The following is a 21,452-nucleotide window of genomic DNA, read 5'->3' on the forward strand; positions in this document are numbered from 1 at the left end:
TCTATCTAGAGGGTGACGTCTCTTCTAGATGGCTCTCTATTAGAGGGTAGAGTTCTACCAAACCTCTCTAGATAATCCTTTTTATTAATTATCTTATTTTATTAATCATTTTTTATATTATTAAATATAATATATTATGGAATGTTCCAGAAGGTGTTGCCCCCCTCTGGAAGCCTTCCTATGGTAGAGTTCTATTGAGATTGTAATATACGGGTTTGTTGTATACTGATATATGGGTCTGGGTTGACAAACTCGATCCACGTTGTATCATATATATATATAATATTGAAGATAGGGCACGCTCGATTATTGAGAATCAGCCGAGTCATTGTCGTCTCTTCTTGCAAATACTTCTCTCTTCTGCAGTGGATGAAGAACAAGCCGAAGGTGCGTTATTATGTTATCTTCATTGATAGTTACTCCAGATACACCTGGATTTATTTTATGAAGCATAAATCTGAGGTTTTTAAACTTTTTTGCTCATTCTATGCTTTAGTCTGTAATCAATTTTCATCTAAAATTCAATATTTCCATTGTGACAGTGGATGAGAGTATTTATCAAAGGAATTTACTGAATTTCTTCAAGATAATGGAATAGGTCACCGAATATCTTGCCCATACACAACACAACAAAATGGTGTGGCGGAAAGAAAACACAGGCACATTATAGAGAGTGCACTGACTATGTTACATGACACTCATATTCCTCTAAACTTATGGACGAAAGCTTTTCATTCAGCTTCTATATCATAAATCGACTGCCAATGAAATTACTATCAGATCAATCTCCTTATTTCACACTTTTTGGGGTTCATCCCGACTATAATGAGTTGCGAGTGTTTGACTGCATCTGCTATGTCCATATTGACAGTTCTCAACATGATAAGTTTCAAAACAAAGCATGCGAGTGTAGGTTTGTTGGATATGCGGATCAGTACAAAGGATATCGCTGCTATGACCCCAATACAAATCGTGTCAGAGTTCACAAAACGTTGTGTTTGACGAGGCTTATATTGATTATTCAGTAAATGTAGAGGGACACAGTAAAGATGCAGAAAGTTATCAACCATGGCTCGTTGCTGAGGTGCTTGATCACATGGGGATGCATGATGCACCCTCATGTCACACCCTATCTGCAAAACGGAGTAGTACAAATGTACACTCAGAAAAGGAAAGGCCAACAAACACACAAGGTATTTCTATCCGTGTCGTTACAGACATTACCAAGTTTCAAGGGATTGCTTATGTGCGGCGAAACAAAGATAATGTTCAGTGACCTATTGTTCAGCCTAGGAGGCCTCAAATGATTCGTCATCCTATTGAAAGATGGGTAAGTTATGTCAATTTCTCTATAGACTTGCAACTGTTCATCTCCCAAATTGAAAAGCATGATGAACCCATCAGTTTCTCACAAGCATCTATGTCAATCAAATGGGTTGAGGCCATGAATGAGGAAATGCAAGCCTTACATGAGTGTGGGACTTGGGAAATTGTTCTTAGGCCATCAGACAAGAATGTTGTAGGCTCTAAGCGGGTCTATAAAATCAAGTATAAACCCGATGGATCCATTGAATGATATAATGCGAGGCTAGTAGCGAAAGGATTCACTCAAGAATACGGGCAAGATTATGACGAAACATTTAGTCCTGTGATCAAGATGGGAACTATTCAATTAGTTCTGTCCTTATCAGTTCAGTATGGATGAACTCTAAGTCAACTTGACGTCAAAAATGCATTTTTACATGACAGTCTCAAAGAAAAGGCGTATATGGAGCAACCCTCTGGCTATACAGAACATAGCCCCAGCACACATGTTTGCAAGCTACGAAGAGCCATCTATGGACTAAAGCAGGCCTCCCGCTCATGGTTTGATAGTTTCTCTATAGAAGTTCAGAAACATGGGTTCGTTCGATCTCATCTTGATCATTCGCTTTTTATTTTTCGAGATCGTCACGTACACACCTTGATTCTTATATATGTGGACGATATCATCATTACTGGGAACTCTAATGAACACATAGAAGCTACCAAGATCTTATTGAGTCGACAATTTAAGATGAAAAACTTGGAGGTTTTGCGTTATTTTTTAGGGGTTGAAGTGGACCGACATGATGGAACACTTTCATTATCCCAACACAAATATACTTTGGATTTGTTGAATAAGGCAGGCATCAAGGACTGTAAACCTCTATCCAACCCTAGTGTCCTTAATCATAAACTCGGATCCCGGGACGAAGACGCATATGAAGATTCCAATTAATATCGGAGTCTTGTGGGTATGCTCCAATATCTCACCTTCACTAAACCAAACATTGTGTATGCAGTGAATCAAGTTTCACAATTCATGCATGACCCACGAACAGAGCATATGAACGTTGTCAAGAGAATCATTCGATATCTAAAAGGAACTCTTGGAGATGGTCTAGCTTATCATCAGTCCAAGACTAAAGGAGAGAAACATACACTAGACGTATACACAGATGCAGATTGAGCTGGAGATCTAGATGACAGGTAGTCAGTTTCTGGATATTATGCTTTTCTTGATGGGAACCTGATAGCGTGGAGTAGCAAGAAACAACGTGCAGTTGCACGATCTAGTACTGAAGTTGAGTATCAGTCTATGGCGGCTGCTACAACAGAGGCTACATGGCTGAGTTATCTTTTGATTGAAATTGGCGAATCTATACTACCCATCACTATCTTGTGCGATAATCAAGGTGCCATATAGATTGCCTTTAACCCTATTCACCATAGTCGCACAAAGCATATAGAGATTGATCAACACTTCATTCGACAAAAGATTGAAAATAGAGAAGTTGAACCTGCTTATGTTCCTACGGTTGATCAAGTGGCAGATTTGTTCACTGTGGGTCTTACCCGTATACGTTTTTGGTTCTTGAAGAACAAGTTGTCTATGTTGCAAAACCATGCACAACTTAAGGGAGGGTATTGAGATTATAATATACGGGTCTGCTGTATACGGATATACAGGTCTGGGTTGACAGACCCGATCCACGTTGTATCATATATATATAATATTGAAGATAGGGCACACTCAATTATTGAAAATCGAGTGAGTCATTGCCGTCTCTTCTTCTTGCAAATACTTCTCTCTTCTGCAGTGGATGAAGAACAAACCGAAGGTGCATGATTTCCAAAAAGTTCTACTCTAGGTAGAACTCTACCTACCTAATTTAACTTTTAAATTGATTTTAAAGTTTTAAATTGGTCATATTTAGCAGTGTTGTGAGAGGCGTACGCCTCAGTACCTGAAGCGTACGCCTCAGTACCTGAAGCGTACGCCTCAGTACCTGAAGCGTACGCCTCAGTACCTGAAGCGTACGCCTCAGAGGCGAGGCGCACGCTCAAGGTACTGAGGCGTGCTGTGATGCGCAAATTGCCGGTGGATCCACCTACTGAAGCCTTCCTTCATCCCCAAGTCTTCCTCCTCCGCCCGATTTGTCAGCTGTGCTAACCCCAAGTGCCGGTGGATCCACCGCCAGGTGCCGGCCAGCTGCTCCACCGCCGCTCCCTGCCTCCCCTCCCACCGCTTCACTTTCATACCAGTTGTGAGAGGCGTACGCCTCAGTACCTGAGGCGTACGCCTCAGAGGCGAAGCGCAGGCTCAACGCCTCGCTTCGCCTCATCGCATTTAACAACCTTGATATTTAGATTTAGATCTAGATCCAGATTCAAGATCCAAATCCATATCCAAAACCCATATGAATCTTACTTGAACCAAATCCTAGTTAATATGGGTCCTGGACTAGGTGCAGATCCATATTAACTTGAATCAAACGGAGCAGATCCAGTCCGATCCAATCTAGAAAAGGTAAAAATAGAGGCAAGTCATTTTTTAAAAATGCGATTTTCGATACAACCATAACACGATTTTAGAGAAATAAGTCACCGTTCTCAAAATTACGAGTCGCATCTAACAATATACTTACCTGATTTTCGCCTCCAATTTTTGCCTGACTTTAACCTGAATTTCACTCAATTTTCGCATGAATTTAAAGGGTCGAAAATGAAAAATTTCTCAAATATTAATTCTCATTTGGGTCTTGTCAATGGCTTTGGGCCATGCCGATACCCAGTTGACGTCACCTATATTTAAATATATTTTCCACGATTTTATCATTTTTATCAAACACTTAGTTAAAATTAAAAAATTTTGAATCTAAAAATCATGTAAAAACACAATATTATACATAATCACTTCCTTCTGCTCACACGCAGGTAGGGCCTCCAAGAAATTCATGGAAATGTCCTACCAGATACGCTCAGGAATAGGCAACAGTCGTAACAACTTGGGCGGTTTGATAGTTTCATATTTGTTTGCCTGACATACCAAACACTTGGGCACATAATCAGGAACATAACTTTTCATACTCGGCCAATAAAATAATGATTTTAGCCGTTGGTATGTCTTGGACACTCTTTCGTGTCCAGCATAAGGAGTATCATGCACTTGATGCAAAAGACTCCGGAGTACCTCGCTCTCTGGCAGAAGATATAGCCGTCTTTTATAGAACAAGACCCCACCTCTAACCGTGTGTTTATGGTGACTATCTGGGTTAGAAGTTAACTCACTCACCAACTTATGGATGACACTATTGCCTTTTTGGGTAGCGCTAGCTTGGCCCCACACAGAACAATCAACATTAGTGAGGGTGTGCAAACCTGCGGGTTCCTAAAAACGTCGGGATAGGGCAGTAATTACAGTATTCTCCATTCCCTTTCTATAGTGGATCTCGAAGTCATATCCCATGAGCTTCACAACCCACCTCTACTGGTTGACGGTGGTGATCCGCTGGCCTATATATTATTTGAGGCTTTGGTGATCCATACGAATAATGAACTTGCGCCCGAGGAGGTAGGGGCGCCACTTCTCAACTGCAAGAGCTGTGACCATCATCTCCTTGTCGTAAGTGGACAAGGGTCCACTTTGGTTGGAAAAAGCCTTGCTCATGAACGCAATGGGGTGTTCCTCTTGTGAGAGGACAACTCCAACCCCCATAGTCGCAAGCGTCAGTCTCCACCATGAATACCTCGGAGAAGTCGGGCAAGGCAAGGATTGGGGTCCGATTCATTGCGTCATTCAACCTCTCGAAAGCGTCCATCGCCTTTTCTGACCACACAAACCCGTCCTTCATGAGGGAGGTAAGGGAATGAGCGATGAGACCATAGTTTCTCACAGACCTTATGTGGTATCCAGTCAACCCTAAGAAGCCCTGCAGTGCCCTCACTATCTGCGGCTTGGGCCACATCTTCATGGCTAAGATTTTGTTTGTATCTGCCCGGACTCCCCCTACTAGAAATAATATGACCTATGTAGCTCACCTCATCCTGTCCAAAGAGGCACTTGGACATCTTTGCACGCAGATGATGCTTATGTAGGGCCCTCAAAAAATATGCATGTGCTGCAAGTGTGCATCTCATGTACGACTATACACCAAAATATCATCACAGAAGACCAACACAAACTTCTGAAGCATCGGCTTGAAGACGTCATTCATGATCGCTTAGAAGGTGGCTGACACGTTGGTCAATCTGAAGGGCATAACCAATAACTCGTAGAGGCCCTCGTGAGTTCTTATGCACGTCCAAATGGACCATGCACAACTGATGATACCCGTAGAGGAGATCCAACTTTGCGAAGAAACCTGTGTCGTGCAACTCGTCCAACAGTTTCTTGATGACCGCGATCATGAACTTATTCTTCACTGTGATCTCATTGAGAGGCCGGTAATCCACGCAAAACCTCCAGGTGCCATCCTTCTTCACCAGGCGTACATGTAAGGAAAAAGGGCTCACGCTAGGGTGGATGATCTCCTGGCTCGACATCTCTCCTACAAGTTTTTCAATCTCATCCTTCTGGGAGTGTGCGGACTAATAAGACCTCACAATCACAGGACTCGTGCCAACCTTCAAGGTAATACGGTGGTCTTTGGTAGCTCATAGGCGGTAGTTTGTGTGACTCATCGAATACATCAGAAAATTCAGCCAACACTAAGGCTAGATTGGCCAAAACGTTTGCAAGGTACATGGCCGGTTTCGGCTCTACTGCTTGGGCGGGGAGTAGGCAAGCCTGCTGGGTGTCCTTCAACAACTTCAAGGCCCCCTTTGGTGGCACCTCCTCTGTTGTAGGAGGTCAGATAGCAGCCAATATAACCTCCTCTTCGCATTTTTGGAAAGTCATCTCCATGGCAGAGAAATCTCGGGGTACTTTCCCTATTGTTTTTAGGCAATGCATACCGTGAACCACATCCACACCGTAGATAGGTAGGACGTATAGGTCCAACACAAACTTAGCTTCTTGTAGTTGTAAACAAACATTCGAGCAAACCTTAACACACTTAAGGTGTGACCCATTTCCCACCATAACATAAAACATCAAGTGTTCCTTGAATTTACACTCGACTTCATGAACAATGCTTTCACGAATAAAGTTATGAGTGCTACATGTGTCGATGAAAATGCTTACCTCCCGAAAATTGAGGCGGCCAGAGACCCGCATCAAGTTGGGCAAGGAGATGCCCGAGAGCACGTCATAGAAGATGCCATGGCTAGACTCCTCCTCACTGTGCTCTATATCTGACGCAGGATCAAGCGGCTCAGAGTTGGACTCTACCACACGAAAGATGTGGTAGCACTAGCATGTGTGGCCTTTGAACCATTTCTCAATGCAGTTAATGCACAAACCTTTCTTGATCTGCTCCTCACGTTCAGCCCGGGTAATGGACTATACCTTAGGGGTTGCCGTCCCCTCCTTGGTTGGACCGGCCTTTTGCGGAGCATTCGATGTTCTGACACGAGCATCAATAGGTCCATTCAGTCTCCTTACTACCTAGAGTCGCCTCTGCTTCTTATCGTGAAGCTTGGCCACTCTGTAGGCTTCCTTTAGGGTCCATGTAAGGCTCACAGTTTAAAAGGAAAAAAAAGATGTTTTGGATCCAGGCTGGATCCGACCGGATCCGGGTCGTAGAACCGCCCTCCCCCCCCCCCACAGGGGGGTTTTCTTTTTAAAACACCAGAAACCCCCCGACTCTTGACTCTTGCCTGAGTCACGTCACCTGGACTGACGTTGCCCCCCCTCACGTACGTTTCCTCCTCCCTCTTCTTCTCCACTGCCTGTTGCCAGCAAACTGGACGTCGTCGGAAGGGAGGGTGCCAACCACCCTCTCCTACCTCTTCTTTCTCCTTTGTCTGTCATCGGCAGATTGGACGTCGCCGGAAGGGAGGGTGTGGACTCCCCTCTCCTCCCTCTTCTTCTCCTCTATCTGTCGCCGGCAGACTAGACGTCGCCGGAAGGGAGGGTGCTGACCACCCTCTTCTTTCTCCTCTGTCTGTTGTCGGCAGACCGGACCTCACCAGAAGGCAGGGTTCCAACCACTGGCCATCCAGATCCACCCTTGCCGGTGGCTTTGGCTCGCCAGGAGGAAGGCTGCCGAGCACCCTCTCCTCTCCTCTCTTTCCCTATTTCTGCAGGCAGCCCAGAGCCACCTGCAATGGTGGTTCTGGCACGCCTGAAGGGAGGGTGCTGAGCACCCTCCCCTTTCTTTTTCCCTTCCTTTTCATTTCCAGCAGCCTGCTGCTGCTGCTGTGGTAGGGACGATCGTCAGGGGGTGGTTGAGGCTGCTCTCCTGTTGCCCCTTCTGTCAGGCAAGCCCATCTCCCATTTGCCTCTCCTTTTTCTCTCTCGTTTCCATCGACAGGAGGGCACCACCACTCTTGCCTGTATTTTTGGCAGGGGGGTGCAACCCTCCTGCCAGCTTATATTTCGCCGCCCTCCTGCCTGACTCATTTTTTTAGCAGGAGGCAGGACGACGCTACCCTCCTGCCTGGGCCTTTCTATCGAGCTGAGCTCGGTTTGAACCGATCCCAGCTCGGTTTGAACCGATCCCAGCTCGGTTTGAACCGATCCCAACTCGGTTTGAACCGAGCCCAGCTCAGTTTGAACTTAGCCTAACTCGGTTCTCTCAGTTGAAGGACCGAGCCTAGGCTCGGTCCTGTCTTGTTTGGGGGCCAGACCTAGCTTGGCTATCATGGAGAGCGGCGACTCGTAACTTGAGCCGACTCATGTGCGTCGAGTATGACTCGGTTCCTCTAAGCTCGGCTCGATCCGGTCTGTTCGAACTGGATTCAAGTTTGATCGCTGTGATGCCATCGTCGCCACTTTTCGTCAAAAAACTGAGAACATAACACAATGCAATCAATTGCAACATACCACTTTTGGCACAACAGACGAGACACGTTTACCGAGGCACTAGTCTTTAAGAACTTATGCTCGGAATCGTCAGCGAGTCAGACTATCTTCGCGGTATGAGAAAGTTGCATACGAGGTCAAATGACAGAATATATATATATATATATATATATATATATATATATATATATATATATGCTTTTAACTCAAGGACACAATTTTGCGTATTCTTGTCCATTTAAATTATGTCATTTACTTTGCCGCTGTCCTATAATGTGCACAGGCTACTGTTTACGCAATTTATTTAGCCGATGTATAGTTTCGTACATCGTGCATACACTTACACAATTTATTTAGCCGATATGCGGTTTCGTACATCGCACATCGCTTACGCAATTTATTTAGCCGATGTTCAGTTTCGTACATCGCGCATCGCTTACGCAATTTATTTAGCTCCATGTGTGGTGTCACACATCGGGCCTTGCTTTATTTCATTTACTTTGTCGCCGCGCTGTAATGTGCACAAGCTTATGCTTTACTATATATGTATTCTATATACATATATAACTTTATAAAGTACGCAATTTTGCGTACTCCTGCCTATTTTAGATTACGCGTGCATGTATTTAAAGATGCAGATTTGCGCATCCTCGTCGAGTCTCTATTTTTAAAAGGATTTCACATGCGAGATTTCAAGCTCGTATTATTTGCTGTTTCAAAAAGCAAAAAAATTATTTGGCATTTGCGTATTCGCAAACGAGTTTTTCCCTCAAATCGGCTTTACAGAAGGGCTTCGACTACGTAGCCCTAAGTGATACATACGTCCGGTCCTCCTTTTTGGTATTCGAAAGGACTCAGAAATTCTCCGGCCTAAAGCACGAGACTTTGAAATTTCTAAATAAATGTTGGGGTTTCTTTCTGAGAAACCGATATCTTTCTCATCGTAGTGGTACTATTAGAACTATGATGATTGGACTGAAGGTTTATGGTAACCTCGTAGCGTGAAAATGCACGATGATTAAAAGAAAATCACATAAATGGCAAGATGCTCTATTTGCTTTAAAAGACCAGAGCATGGAGAATGAGTCGTCAGTTAAAATAGAACATGACATCGTAGTGGCAGGTACTCCTCCGAGCTACCTCTCTGTTTAAAGTTCTTGATCTCCACGTGGTGATTCACCAAGACTGTGGGCCCGAACTGCTTCATGATTCACTGTACAAAGTCCTCCCAAGATGGCTTGTTGTGTACGGTGTCTAACCACTTTACCAGCGCAGTGCGCCACCCTTGAGACATGCGATTGCCTTCGAAACACGTGCTTCAACAGACACGTTGTGGCAGGTAAAGAAGTGCTTGAGCTTGAAGATTCACTCATGCACGTTCTCTCCTGCGAATACAGGGACCTCAAAACGAGGTTTCCTGCCTTGGTGATCGTGTGGTGCCCCCCCTAGAAGATACTCGTTTTGTCACCCAAATCGGCTACCCTGAAAACTGGCTCCCTGATCTGAGCCATGCCTGGGAGTGCAGATATTCTCCGTTCGATCAACTAGGGTTGAGAGAACCCTCTCAATGTGCTCAAGCCTAGTGTTCATCTCCACAATCTCCTGATGCTGTCGAAAAAGTTCGGCCTATCTGACTGAAAAGCACTTGAACTTGTTCCACATGCTTGCGAGATTCCTCGCTTTTCTCAACCCATGGGGGTTGTGGTATATTCATATGGGCAACTTCTCTCGGATACCAACTTGTTGCACCCTCCTCATGATCTGATTGAATCGGTTTGGAGCTTGGACCAGAAGGGAGCCCTGTGCTAGCATCAGACAAGTACTCACGTCTGAGCCCGACAGAAGCGAGAGGATCGTGCTTGCTGTTCTTAGCCCTCTGAGGTTAGGTTGGATGTATCTGGAGTGCAGACCCCCACTATAGATGATCGGGTAGAGGTCTAAGGGTAACTGTGATATAAGTTTTAAGTGGTTCTGGGAAAAAATTTAAGGGAACAGAAAATTCTGGTAGGTGAAAAACAACTCCAAAGGCTAATCTGTAAAGGGTTTCTGTTCAGATCTGATATGGACTGAACCAATGACTTGCTTGTCACCTAGGGGCATGTGCTAGGGATATGATAGGATGTTGAAGGTCAGGGATCACTAATATGGGATGTTGGGGGTGGCTAGGATGCTCAAATTATAAAAACAATGTTCTGGGTTAATCAGGTAGGTGCGATTTTGAATCTAAGGCTATGAAAAGCAAGATAATGTAACCTAAGCTCTGGTAAGAGAGCGTCAAAAGGTAGGGGGACTCCTAACAAGTATAAACTAACTAAAAGACTATTCGATAATTAATTAACTAACTTAATTAACTCTAATTAACTTATAGAAATAGGGGACGCCCATAGGACTCTCTAGCATAGTATGACCCTTAGGTGGACTCCACTCCTTAATTGACATCCCTTCTAGGCTTGACATGTGTCCAGCTTCTCCTACTCCTTACTAGGACTCTGGATCTTTGACTTGTCAACTATTAGAAAAGCCAGCCGCCACGTCATCAACTTAGGACCCACACTGTGCTGGTTGACCCCCGTAAAGCTCTGGAGGTGGCATCTGACACTGGATCTGGATCTACTGTCATATTCTGGACCGTAACACGCTACTTAAACATGTTTCGGGGAAGTGCGCTTCCCCATGTCTTATATTGTTTTCAGTAGCCCTGGTCATGCCCATACTATGATCCGTCTTTGTTGGAAGGAAACATGGGCCTTGACTGAAAAAGATTTGATTCATTAAGGGGGCACATGCCTCTTTGTTCAGTCAATCACCAATGGGGTGGGTGGAACTTCCAGCACTTACATGGCATCCCGAATTCCAGTCTATCTTGGTTTAGTGAACTAATGGGCTCCCTCAACTAGTGAACTGGGAGCAAGACATCACCAGCTGAGAGTTCTGAAAAGGGATTTATGCTAAATCAGTTTTGGTGAAAGAGCTTCTAGTTCTCCGTAAAACGAGTAAGTGACTGGACGATTAGTCCAGCAGCTTCACTTTGTCTGTGCGCCACCCTAGGATAGCAAGGCCGGCTACTTCACTATCTACTAGCCGCTCCACCATAGGCAAATGCTGCTAAACATAAAGTCCGTGCACCCTAGACAAATGGTTGTTGCACTGGAGGAACTAACTACAGTTCTTATTTGGTTACTATACTATACTGTAGATAATTATCAGTATCTTTTCTGGTTATTTTACAAGCAGACTGATTCTCCCATTACAGTTTATTTTGCTTGCTAGTAAGCTTCTATTGCGAATCAATTCCAATGCTCAACCAATGAATGGACCAGTGAACCATGAAAATTTCAGTCTTAAGCCACAAAGTTGAGTAGCTTCTTTTTCATTTCCTTTTATTATTGTTAAACAGGATGCCCCCACCCATGGTTTGGGACAAAATCTTGTTCTACTATTAGCAACTTTTAAGGGAACTGATCTCTAGTGCTTGTGTGGCACCAAACAACTGTTATCTAGATCCTCAACCCTCTTTGAGCTGCCTCAAAGTGCTGCATTCATTGAATCTAAATATTGCCGTCTTGGCTCCTCTATTTGCCTTCAACATATCAATAACCCAATTTTGCCATACTAATGCCCATCAGCACTCTTTAAACCAATGTCTCTTTCAAGTTTACGTTGGCAAATATTGCCATACTTTATGCGACGTAGGAATCCTTTGAATATGAATCACAAGCCATCGGATTTTGAATTACAGAAGCCAAAAACTTAGCATGCTTGCTAATGCCAATTGAATGAGAAGTGACATACCAACCTGTGAAAGAAACTTTGACTTCCATGCTTAGCTTTCCTTGAAATGGTTGAATACCCAAATACTTTATTGTTCAATACTAGAGCGGCCCTCTTAAAATGCTGTTCAATCTACAGCTGACTGACAATTTGTAATGTGTTTCTGGCAAAGTTGCAGAAAGTAGTAATCCTGTTCTCCACAGTTCTTGACATGCATTTAATAGATAGAAGCCATGATATTTATTGGTGCAGACTCATTTCTAGCAGAAAATGGTTTCACTACTGCTAAATCAGGTTAAGAAAGTTGGATGACATCTCCTACTGCCCATAAAAATTTATTTTTTTTCAATGTCACCCCAATCTTTCTGTTAGTATCCTGATTGTCCTTGTTATTGTTTGTGGCACAATTTGAACGAATACTTACATATTTCTCAGAGTTGGCATATTTTCACTTCTTCAAGCATTGAAAAGTGCAGTATTGTTCCTAAAATATATTTTGCAGGGGGATGAATCGGAAAAAATTGGATTATCGAAGTGGTTCAATGATAATCAGTTAGATCTCATGACAGGGAAAGTTGTGGTAAGACAGTAAATGAACCATATTTTATCACATAAATATAGATCAATGGGTATAATGTTCCGATAATATTGTTAAGACAGTAAATGAACCATATTTTATCACATAAATATAGATCAATGGGTATAATGTTCCGATAATATTGTTCTTTGTTGCTTTCACTGAAGGTCAAACCAGTACAATCAGGTTCAAGCATAGGTGTGTCTGTTGCATATGGTGTTGATGATTGTATCAAGAAATCTCGTGCTTTGATTTCAGAGGTATCTTACTCTGACAAAATTTTTCCCAGCTGATGGTTGCGTACATGGGTGAAAACAATATTGTGATCTAATTTAACATTTTTAATACAATGGTTTCTCATAGGGCATCGATGACAAAGTTCTAGTTGAGATTTTTCTTGATGGAGGATATGAATTTACAGCAATTGTTCTTGATGTTGGCACTAATTTTGATTCTCAACCTGTGGCACTTCTTCCTACAGAAGTAAGTTGTTTATTATTTCTCAGTAATCTTTCAAATGAATTAATTCGCTCTATGCTGTTTGGAGTAGCATGTGGACATGATCCAACTCTCAAGTCTATTCCAATAAGGGGAATTTATGCACCATGTTTTATGAAATCTTACTTTTATTAATAAAACTGGGCCAACTAAATTTTAAACATTCTAAATTGCCACTACCTTGATTTTTAATGTTGACTATCTTTTGTTTGTAATTGGATATGCTCTCTTTGGTTTGACATTTTAATCCCGAATATGTTAATTTACTAACTACCCTTTGATAAAAAACGTAGTATGCCTTTGGAATTGTCAGAAAGTGGCACAAAACCTGGGACGTAGCTAAATTGAAACAAAAGGGACTAAATGCATAAACATAAATCATTTCGCCAAATAAAATGAACAACATAGTTGTGCATTCACAAGAATACCAACAAATAAAATAAAATAAGTAATTTTATTAATGATAAAAATATACAAAATTTACAATGCAACCTCACTACAAAACACTCATGTACACACTCACATTTATAGACATCTTCTATCAACTATACAACAAAAGAATGAGCAATATATAGAAGAAGACATAATGGCTAGTTTGACTAGTCAAACTAGCCGTCAAAGCAAACCCCTATGACTAATTTGACTATTCAAACTGGCTGTTAACACAAATCCCAACATCTAGTTTGACTAGTCAAACTAGCTGTTAGAAGAAATCCCAATGTGTAGATGGTCATTAAAAAAATGACTAAAAATAGAAAATTCAAAAAATAACCATTTTAGTAATGACCAATAAAAAAATATAATATAACCTAAAGTATACCTTAAGTATACTTAAACTAAATCCTAAAAAGTACACATAGAATATACCTAACAGAACAAAAAGTATACCTTTGGTATACCTTGAATACAAGGATAAATAAAATAAAAAGAAATACAAACAAAATATCTATAAGTACATCTTAGTATACTTAGGTATGACTGTAACATCCTTGAAAAATCCAACTTTTTTAAAACTTTCCCAAATCCAAAATTTTGAGAAAAATTTAAAACTTTTTTTATTGATTATAAAAATTCACATGATTCTCAAAAGTAATATGCCCAGAAGTTCGTCTATGGCCAAATTGCAACCGTTCTAAATACTAGACGACCCACCTGAGCGCAAGCGCGAGTATATATTAGCCTCTTAGTATCAAATTCAGTACAGAATCATCCATAAACAAAACTCGATTGGGAAATTCACTTGAGTCTTGAAAGTAATACGCAAACAAGTTCGTTTATGGCCATATTCCAACCGTTTCAAATATTAGATAGCCCACCTTAGCGCAAATGCGAGTATATATTAGCCTCTTAGTATCAGATCCAGTATGGAATCATCCATAAACACTACTCGATTGGGTTTATTACTCTAAGGATTCTCACATGTGAAAAAAAAACTAAAATGCGGAAGACGAAATTTATCTAAGGTTAAAGAGTTGTAAAAACCCGAAGATAAAAAAAAAATTGTTTTGGATCCGGGTTGGATCCAACCAGATCCAACCCGGATCCGGGTCACCCCCCCTATATTTCTATTTAAACACTTAGGGGGAGGGGGGGTTCTTTTTTAAAAATAGCGAGGACCGACCCCGAGCTCCCCCTCTCACCTCGTTTCTCTCTCCCCGACCCTGATACCCTCTCCTCCCTCTCGGTCTCCCTCTCCTCAACTGTTCCCCCTCTCTTCCAGACGTTGGCGATACCTAGCCGGCATCCTCCCACAGGCTCGAACCCCCAAGTCCTATCGTCTCCCTCCTCGATTCGTCGGAATCCCCTACCCCTGCGCCTCTTCTTTTTCCACTGACTCCCTTCTGTCTCTAGCTCGTCGGCGCGACACCATGCCTCTCACCTGAGCAGGTATGCTCCTGCCTTTTCCCCCCTTCTCCCTCCTTCTCGGTTGAGAAGGGAGGGGCACAACACCCCCTACTTCCTGTTTCCCTCGTTTTGGCAGGGGAGGGGCACCGCCTGTAACGACCCCAACTCGTACCCATGAAAAAGTGACATTTTTTTTTTAAAACAAGTGCGAAAACAATCCCAGAGACCCTAGGCCTTTACAGTTAAATACAACCACCACAAGAAGTGTAACGCCCCAAAATTTCAAACTTGTAAACCTTTCAGAAAAACAAAAAAGAGACTAAAAAGAAATCTCTTTATTTTAGAGATGGTTTATGAAATCAGCGAAAGACTAATCTTTTGTTAATTTCAGAAAGGCAAGCTGACAACTTTGGGCGCGTTAGCTAAAAGAACCAAAGCGCACAACCCACGCTACCTGCAAACACTTGGAAAAGCCACTTTCATTTAAGAAGTTCTCCAAATAGTACAAAATTCGGATATCCCAAGGAAAATCCGTTACAAACCCCCAAACGTCCAGAACGCGAGCTAAGAGCAGAAAGAAGAAAGTCTTGGAGCCATCTTGCTATCGCGCCATCGCCCATGGTGTACCTAATCATCATCTGTACCCATAGAATGGGTTAGTTTCGCGAAAAACTAGTAGGTGCACAAGAGCGACTACAGAAAACTGAATTATGTACATTTAATTCAGCAGGTTACGCGGTTTAAAGCAGATATGCAGTTAAACAGGTAAGCAGTGCAAGTAAGTAAATAGTGCAAACGCGTAAGTAGTACAAGCGAGTAAGTAGTGCAAGCGAATAAGTAGTGCAAGCGAGTCTCACGACCCAACAACTAGTGTGAACAGACTTTATGTTTCGATATTACTGGGCTGTGGGTACGCGCAGGAAAAACGTAGAAACAATTGAGACTAGTTCGGGCATCTATTATTTTATGTATTTTCAATAACCTGAATAGCTAGTTGAGTCCGCTCCTAAAGGGACGACTTTAGCCGAGAGATGATTTCTCAAAGGCTGATAAACAGTGCCACATATGCATTCAACTTCTGCAGAAGTGTTGAGCTAACTATTGCAACCCCTTTCCCCTAACTCCAATGATTGGGGAGGCCGGATCATTGCCCGTGGGGTGGTTGTTAACAACCTGTCCATTGGAGTTTTGTACTCTGTCCTCTCCCATGACAGGCAACAAGAAGCGAATGAGTGCGTTAAGGGTTGCTTAACTAATGACCCATTCTATGTTGTGGTTTTAAACCACTAGAGCATCTTGCCTGTGAAGGTGAATCAGTCACCATTTAAGTGATTACAGCATTGTGCATTTAACACTATTCGAGGTCGCACAACCGTCTCATCCGATCATCGCAGTACTAGCGTGTAGTGCACGACTACAAGTACTCTAGGATGAATGGGGTATAACTCCTCAATAGAAGCCTCAACAGGAGTGTTTCACAAGGATGTAATGTTTATCAACTTTACTTTTGACATTATTTGTCTTTTGAAACAAGAGTAGCTTGTGCCAGCATTATGTATGCGATTTTCTAGAATCCCATCCGCTATCGGGGTATCTAATGCCTCGCATGACTCAATACCGACCTCGATAGACGGGATACAAGTTTCTCAACAGAACCCCTGCTAAGAAGTTCGCTCGAACCCCAACTCGTCTGCAGGACTGCGTACTCGAAGAGTCAGGATCCTTGCGAGGTATCCCTCTACTTAGATGAGGATGTAACGCTAGCTCCCAACTCAACTCTCGTCGCAAGAGAGAGAGTGGTGAATGCCCCTTGCATCCTCCAGGAGGATGCCTTTAAGGCATACGCAAAGAGCGAAAACCTGCACGTCATCTGCAATAGCAAGGCAATAACAACACATATGCAAAAGCAAGAACCTAGGCGCAAAGCGCGACGACAAAGTAATGACGGCAAGCAGAAGTGTAACGCAAAACCTCGGCACGATGCGCGACGACAAGTAAAAACTGTAAGCAGGAGTACAACGCAAAACCTCGACGCGATGCGTGACGGCAAGTAAAGACTGACAGAAGGTAAAAGACACGACAGAAAGTAAATAGCAAGGATCGCGAAACCGCGTCCTTGAGTTAGGTGCATAGTCGTATATATATATATATATATTTAATGGTCATTTTTAGTTAGTTGAACTTAATTCAATTGTCCAAGTCTTCTGTGCAATCTTCCCCTACCTCGGAGAGTTGCAAGCTTGCTGGCGTCTGCGGGTGTAAACGATTGACGGCTAGGGCCGCGGAGAGCGAGCAAAATCCATCGTAACTGCAAATATGCAATATTAACATACTATCAAGACAAAAGTAAAAACAAGGAGAAGACTCGACTTCTCCAATACATAAGGCTGGGGCAAGGCCGAATGACTTTTGTCGCCAAAAGAACAGGTGCAGGGGGCATCGGCCTCCGCTGGTTATTTAAAAAGGCAGGGGCCTTCGGCCCCTGTTGGAAAGGTACAAAGGGCAGGTGGCCATCGGCCCTTACTGGAAAAGATAAAGGGGCAGGGACGTAGTCAACGCGAGTTGATGACTCACGCTTACGTTTACTAGAAATCCCTCGTTGAAGACCAACCATTGCAATGATCTATCCCCATCACGATGTAGTTTCCGAAATTTATTCGGGCCTATCGGCCAATGGTATAGACTCGTGCACAAAGGGAAGGGGGCCATCGGCCCCTGCTGGCAAGCAAAAAGGGCAGGGGCCTTCAACCCCTGCTAGAACAAAAGAAAGGGGCAGGGGCTGATGGCCCCTGCTAGAATAGCAAAAAAGGGTAGGGGCCGATGGCCCCTGCTAGAATAGTAAAAAGGGGCAGGAGCCCAGGAAAATGAGCAGAGAGAAAGAGAGGCGCAGGGGCCAACAGCCCCCCTGCGGCTTTTGGGAGAGGAGGCAGGGGCCAAAGGCCCCTGTTGATTTGCTTAACAGGGAAACGAGACAGGGACCAAAGGCCCCTGTCGGTTTCTTAGAGGAACAGGAGGCAGGGAGGAGGCTCAGCCCCTCCCCTGCCGTACGGAGATGCAGGGAGGGGGGGGGGGGGGGCTCGGCCCCACCCCTACAACCAAAGGACACCGAGAGGGGGATCGGCCCCTCCCTTACCCTGCACGACACAGGGAGGGGCTCCGCCTCTCCCTCGCTAAAAGGGGTCGCAGGGAGGGATCTTTGCCCCTCCCTTGCGATCTAGGGCAGCAGGGAGGTGGCTCGCCCCCCCTCCCTGCGTAACGGAGAAACGAGGGGGAAAGAGAGGGAGACAAACGAAAGAGGAGAAGAAGAGGAGGAGAGGGACGATGATGCGTACCTGGGGAGGCTGCCGGAGAGGAGTTCACCGGAGACGGGACGTCGCCGACGTCGGTGGTGGTGCTCGGCAACGGAGATGAGAGATATGGGAGTCAGGAGAGACGAGGAGGCGAGAGAGACAAGAGAGTCGGGGTGGAAGGGGGTTTCGAGAACCTCCCCCCCCTTCGGCCTCGTTATCCTTTAAGAGGTAACAGAGGCGGTGCCTCAGTTGAGTCCGGGTCGGGATCCGATCCGAATCCAAGGTTAATTTTTTTTCCCCAGGTTATTACAACAAGGGATCTTATACTTATCTTTCGTACCAAACCAATTCAAACTTTGTTTATTCAAATGCATATAGTTTGAGACATAAGTAAATAAAAGTAAAAAAAGCAGAAATAAAGAGCTACACCGTCCAAAGAATCAGCCATGCAGTCGTATAGTTCCCTCGTGACCCTTATCAAAAGCAAGTCCTCCTCACTAAGCATCTGAGGCTGCGAAAACCACAAACAGTAGGGTGTCAGAAACTAAAGAATCTTGCGTACAAATCTATCTAGTGAAACAAACAAGTAAAAAAAACATAAATAAGATCCATGCAATATTTTAGAGGAACATAAATATAACATTCATAATTCAACTAATCATTCATGCAATTATTAAGCATGAGAGAACATTTAATCAATAACAGAGATTACGATTTAAGCAGTAAAGACATTTAACATGCATTAAGAAACAACTTTATGCATTCACCAATATATCATCATTCAGGGAACAAGTAAATATGCATGATTTAATGCATAACAGAAATATGCATGGATAAATTATTATTATCTTTTATCAGAGTTTTCTTTTCATATGCATGTCCCTATTCAATGCACCCAATTTAAGTTTCTCTTTTTAATTACCGTTGCCCGCGGATACTCCAATCGGGTAAAATTTCTCGAGGTCAAGTAGAGTTTTCAGGGTAACTTAGCACACAAGTTGTATTTTATTACTGGGTTTCAAACTTATCCCTCGACCGATATCAGTAATCAACACCATCCATCGAAACATTGAAAATCAACGAATGTCAGGACACTATGGAAATCAACAACCATAATGCCACTTTTCTTAGTATACCAAAACAATAATTGTGTCTACACAACACCCTCAGGCAAAGTGACAGACTCTTTCTAAAACCGTGGTCAGGAGAAGAACCTCAATATCGGGTTCAGGGGCAACAACAACGCACACGGAATTTTAGTATCCTCATGGTTTCCCCAAAATCGCAATATCCAAGATTTTCACACTAAAAAAAGGACATCAAGGAAATGTAGATTACACTGTTCTTTAATTTCTTTGATCTTGTTATTGATTCATCTCTTTTAATTTGCAATTCAACATGCCGAATTAATAACATAAGCTTGCAAATCAACATGCAAAGCTCTTTACGAGACCACAGCCCATGACAATATAAAACAATGCAATAAGACAATAATATCACATTTGATTTTTGCAATGCATTTAACAACTAAAACAAAGAACAACACATGCTCAAGGCCACACAGCTCAGGATCATTCATTTGATCATCAATGCATTTATATGCAAAAATCATGAATAACATGCCAATATGCATTCTTTTCACATTCTTTTCAACACACATTCAGGTATACAAATTTAACGATGTGTATGAAATAATAATACACATATGCATGTGCATGAGTTCACAACTTCATGTTCATTGCATGCTTTCATTTAATGTACAGTTCCTGTCAAATGCATGCTGTCATTCACAAACTTTCTCTAAGTAAACAAGTGAACAACCATGTGGTGGTGCACGTGCCAGACACAACAATTTAGTGGATGCACATGCATAGGATGCAGTCTTGCAATACTGCTTTGATTCAGCGTAATATATCAAGTGCAGGAAAGTAAAACATATCATCCTTTACATGGATTGGGCTAAATATAATACGAATAGAAAATCTGGAAAATTACAAGTATAACTGCAAGTTATATAGGCTAATTCCATCCTCACTTATGCACAAATTTAGCATACAGTCGCATATGAAACCTGTAAGTATTCTTAACATGTGTTTAGAATACCCATACTTGCAAAACTCCTAAAAATTCAAAATCCACAACACATGTTTTATTATATATATTTTTTTGTGTACAAAGAAGAACCAGCTGCACCCAGCCGACCCAGTCGGTTGGGGTTCGGTTCAGGCCCAGCTGGACCCAATCAGCTGGGTCAGATCTGGACAGACCTGGCACGGCTTGGCAGGGGACTGCCAGGTCCAGCCGCAGGCTGGACTGAGCCCGACACGGCCTGGCATGCCCAGCTGAGACCCTGCTGGGTCCGGTTCTGTCCGACCAGACCCCAGCCACGCCTGGCATGTCAGGCCAGATTAGGCTGACCTGACATCCCGCCCACTAGGGAACTAAAAATAAATAAATAAATAAATAAATATATATATATATAAAATTCTCCCCTCTTTTCTTTTGAATCCAAAAGGAAGGAATGAGCAATAAAGGCCTAGATTGTTTTAACATGTGAAAGTGCCCTCATTCAAGTTCCATGTTGCACGCATAAACAAATTTTTTTTTCTCTTACAATGATCCCATGTCCAAATGCTTTTTGGATAGGGTATTCATGAAATATCAAAATATTCTAAGACAAGCATAGAACAAGCTTATATCTATCATGAAATAAAAAATCAGTTTTAGCATGAGAATAGACATGTCCCGCATTTTATTTTTTTACAAGATGTATAAAATAAAAAATACATTCATGAAAGAGGATTTACAAAACCTCATCCATGTATTTTAGAGTAAATAACTAGATTTATTCTTTTCCCATGGATTTTTCTCAAAAACATCACATGAAAATCCAATCCATGTTCTTTTTCTCATCCGAAACAAGAGAGAAACCTGTACCATGTGAAGAAACACACTGTTAGATATTGAAAAACGTGGATGGATGGCTGAAGAAGATCGAATCTTCCTCTCCATCTCTTTTTCCCTCTTTCTCACATTTTCTCTCTCTTTTGTTTCTTCCCTTTCTTTTTCTCTTTTTTTTTTGACAATTTATAGGAAAACAGGGGGGGGGGGACGCCCCCGCTTCTCCAGCCCACTCTAGATGGGCTGGAGAAGAGAGAGTTCTCTCTTCCAAGAACTCCTTCTTCTACGGGTTTTCCGACAATTTCAGAACTCCTAAGTTGACTTTTCAAAATTTTATTTAAAAGGACTCAAGTCTCTCAAA

At 42.7% G+C, this 21,452-nt stretch overlaps 1 protein-coding gene across 6 annotated transcripts in view; it reads left to right on the forward strand.

Annotated features, from left to right (window-relative positions):
• The window catches only part of LOC149826621 (D-alanine-D-alanine ligase family), a 257,262-nt gene that overhangs the window by 26,469 nt on the left and 209,341 nt on the right, over window positions 1–21,452 (forward strand). For all 6 annotated transcript variants that reach the window (XR_016434777.1, XM_090018909.1, XM_090018910.1 and 3 more), the window contains 3 exons: window positions 12,483–12,560; window positions 12,725–12,817; window positions 12,921–13,040. Coding sequence is in view for 5 of the 6 variants with exons in the window: in XM_090018909.1 (XP_089875035.1) it covers window positions 12,483–12,560; window positions 12,725–12,817; window positions 12,921–13,040 (291 nt within the window). In the remaining variant the exon portion in view is untranslated. The remainder of the gene's footprint in view (window positions 1–12,482; window positions 12,561–12,724; window positions 12,818–12,920; window positions 13,041–21,452) is intronic.

This window comes from Nuphar pumila, chromosome 10, assembly GCF_984573655.1.
Source record: "Nuphar pumila chromosome 10, dmNupPumi1.hap1.1, whole genome shotgun sequence".
NCBI lineage: Eukaryota > Viridiplantae > Streptophyta > Magnoliopsida > Nymphaeales > Nymphaeaceae > Nuphar > Nuphar pumila.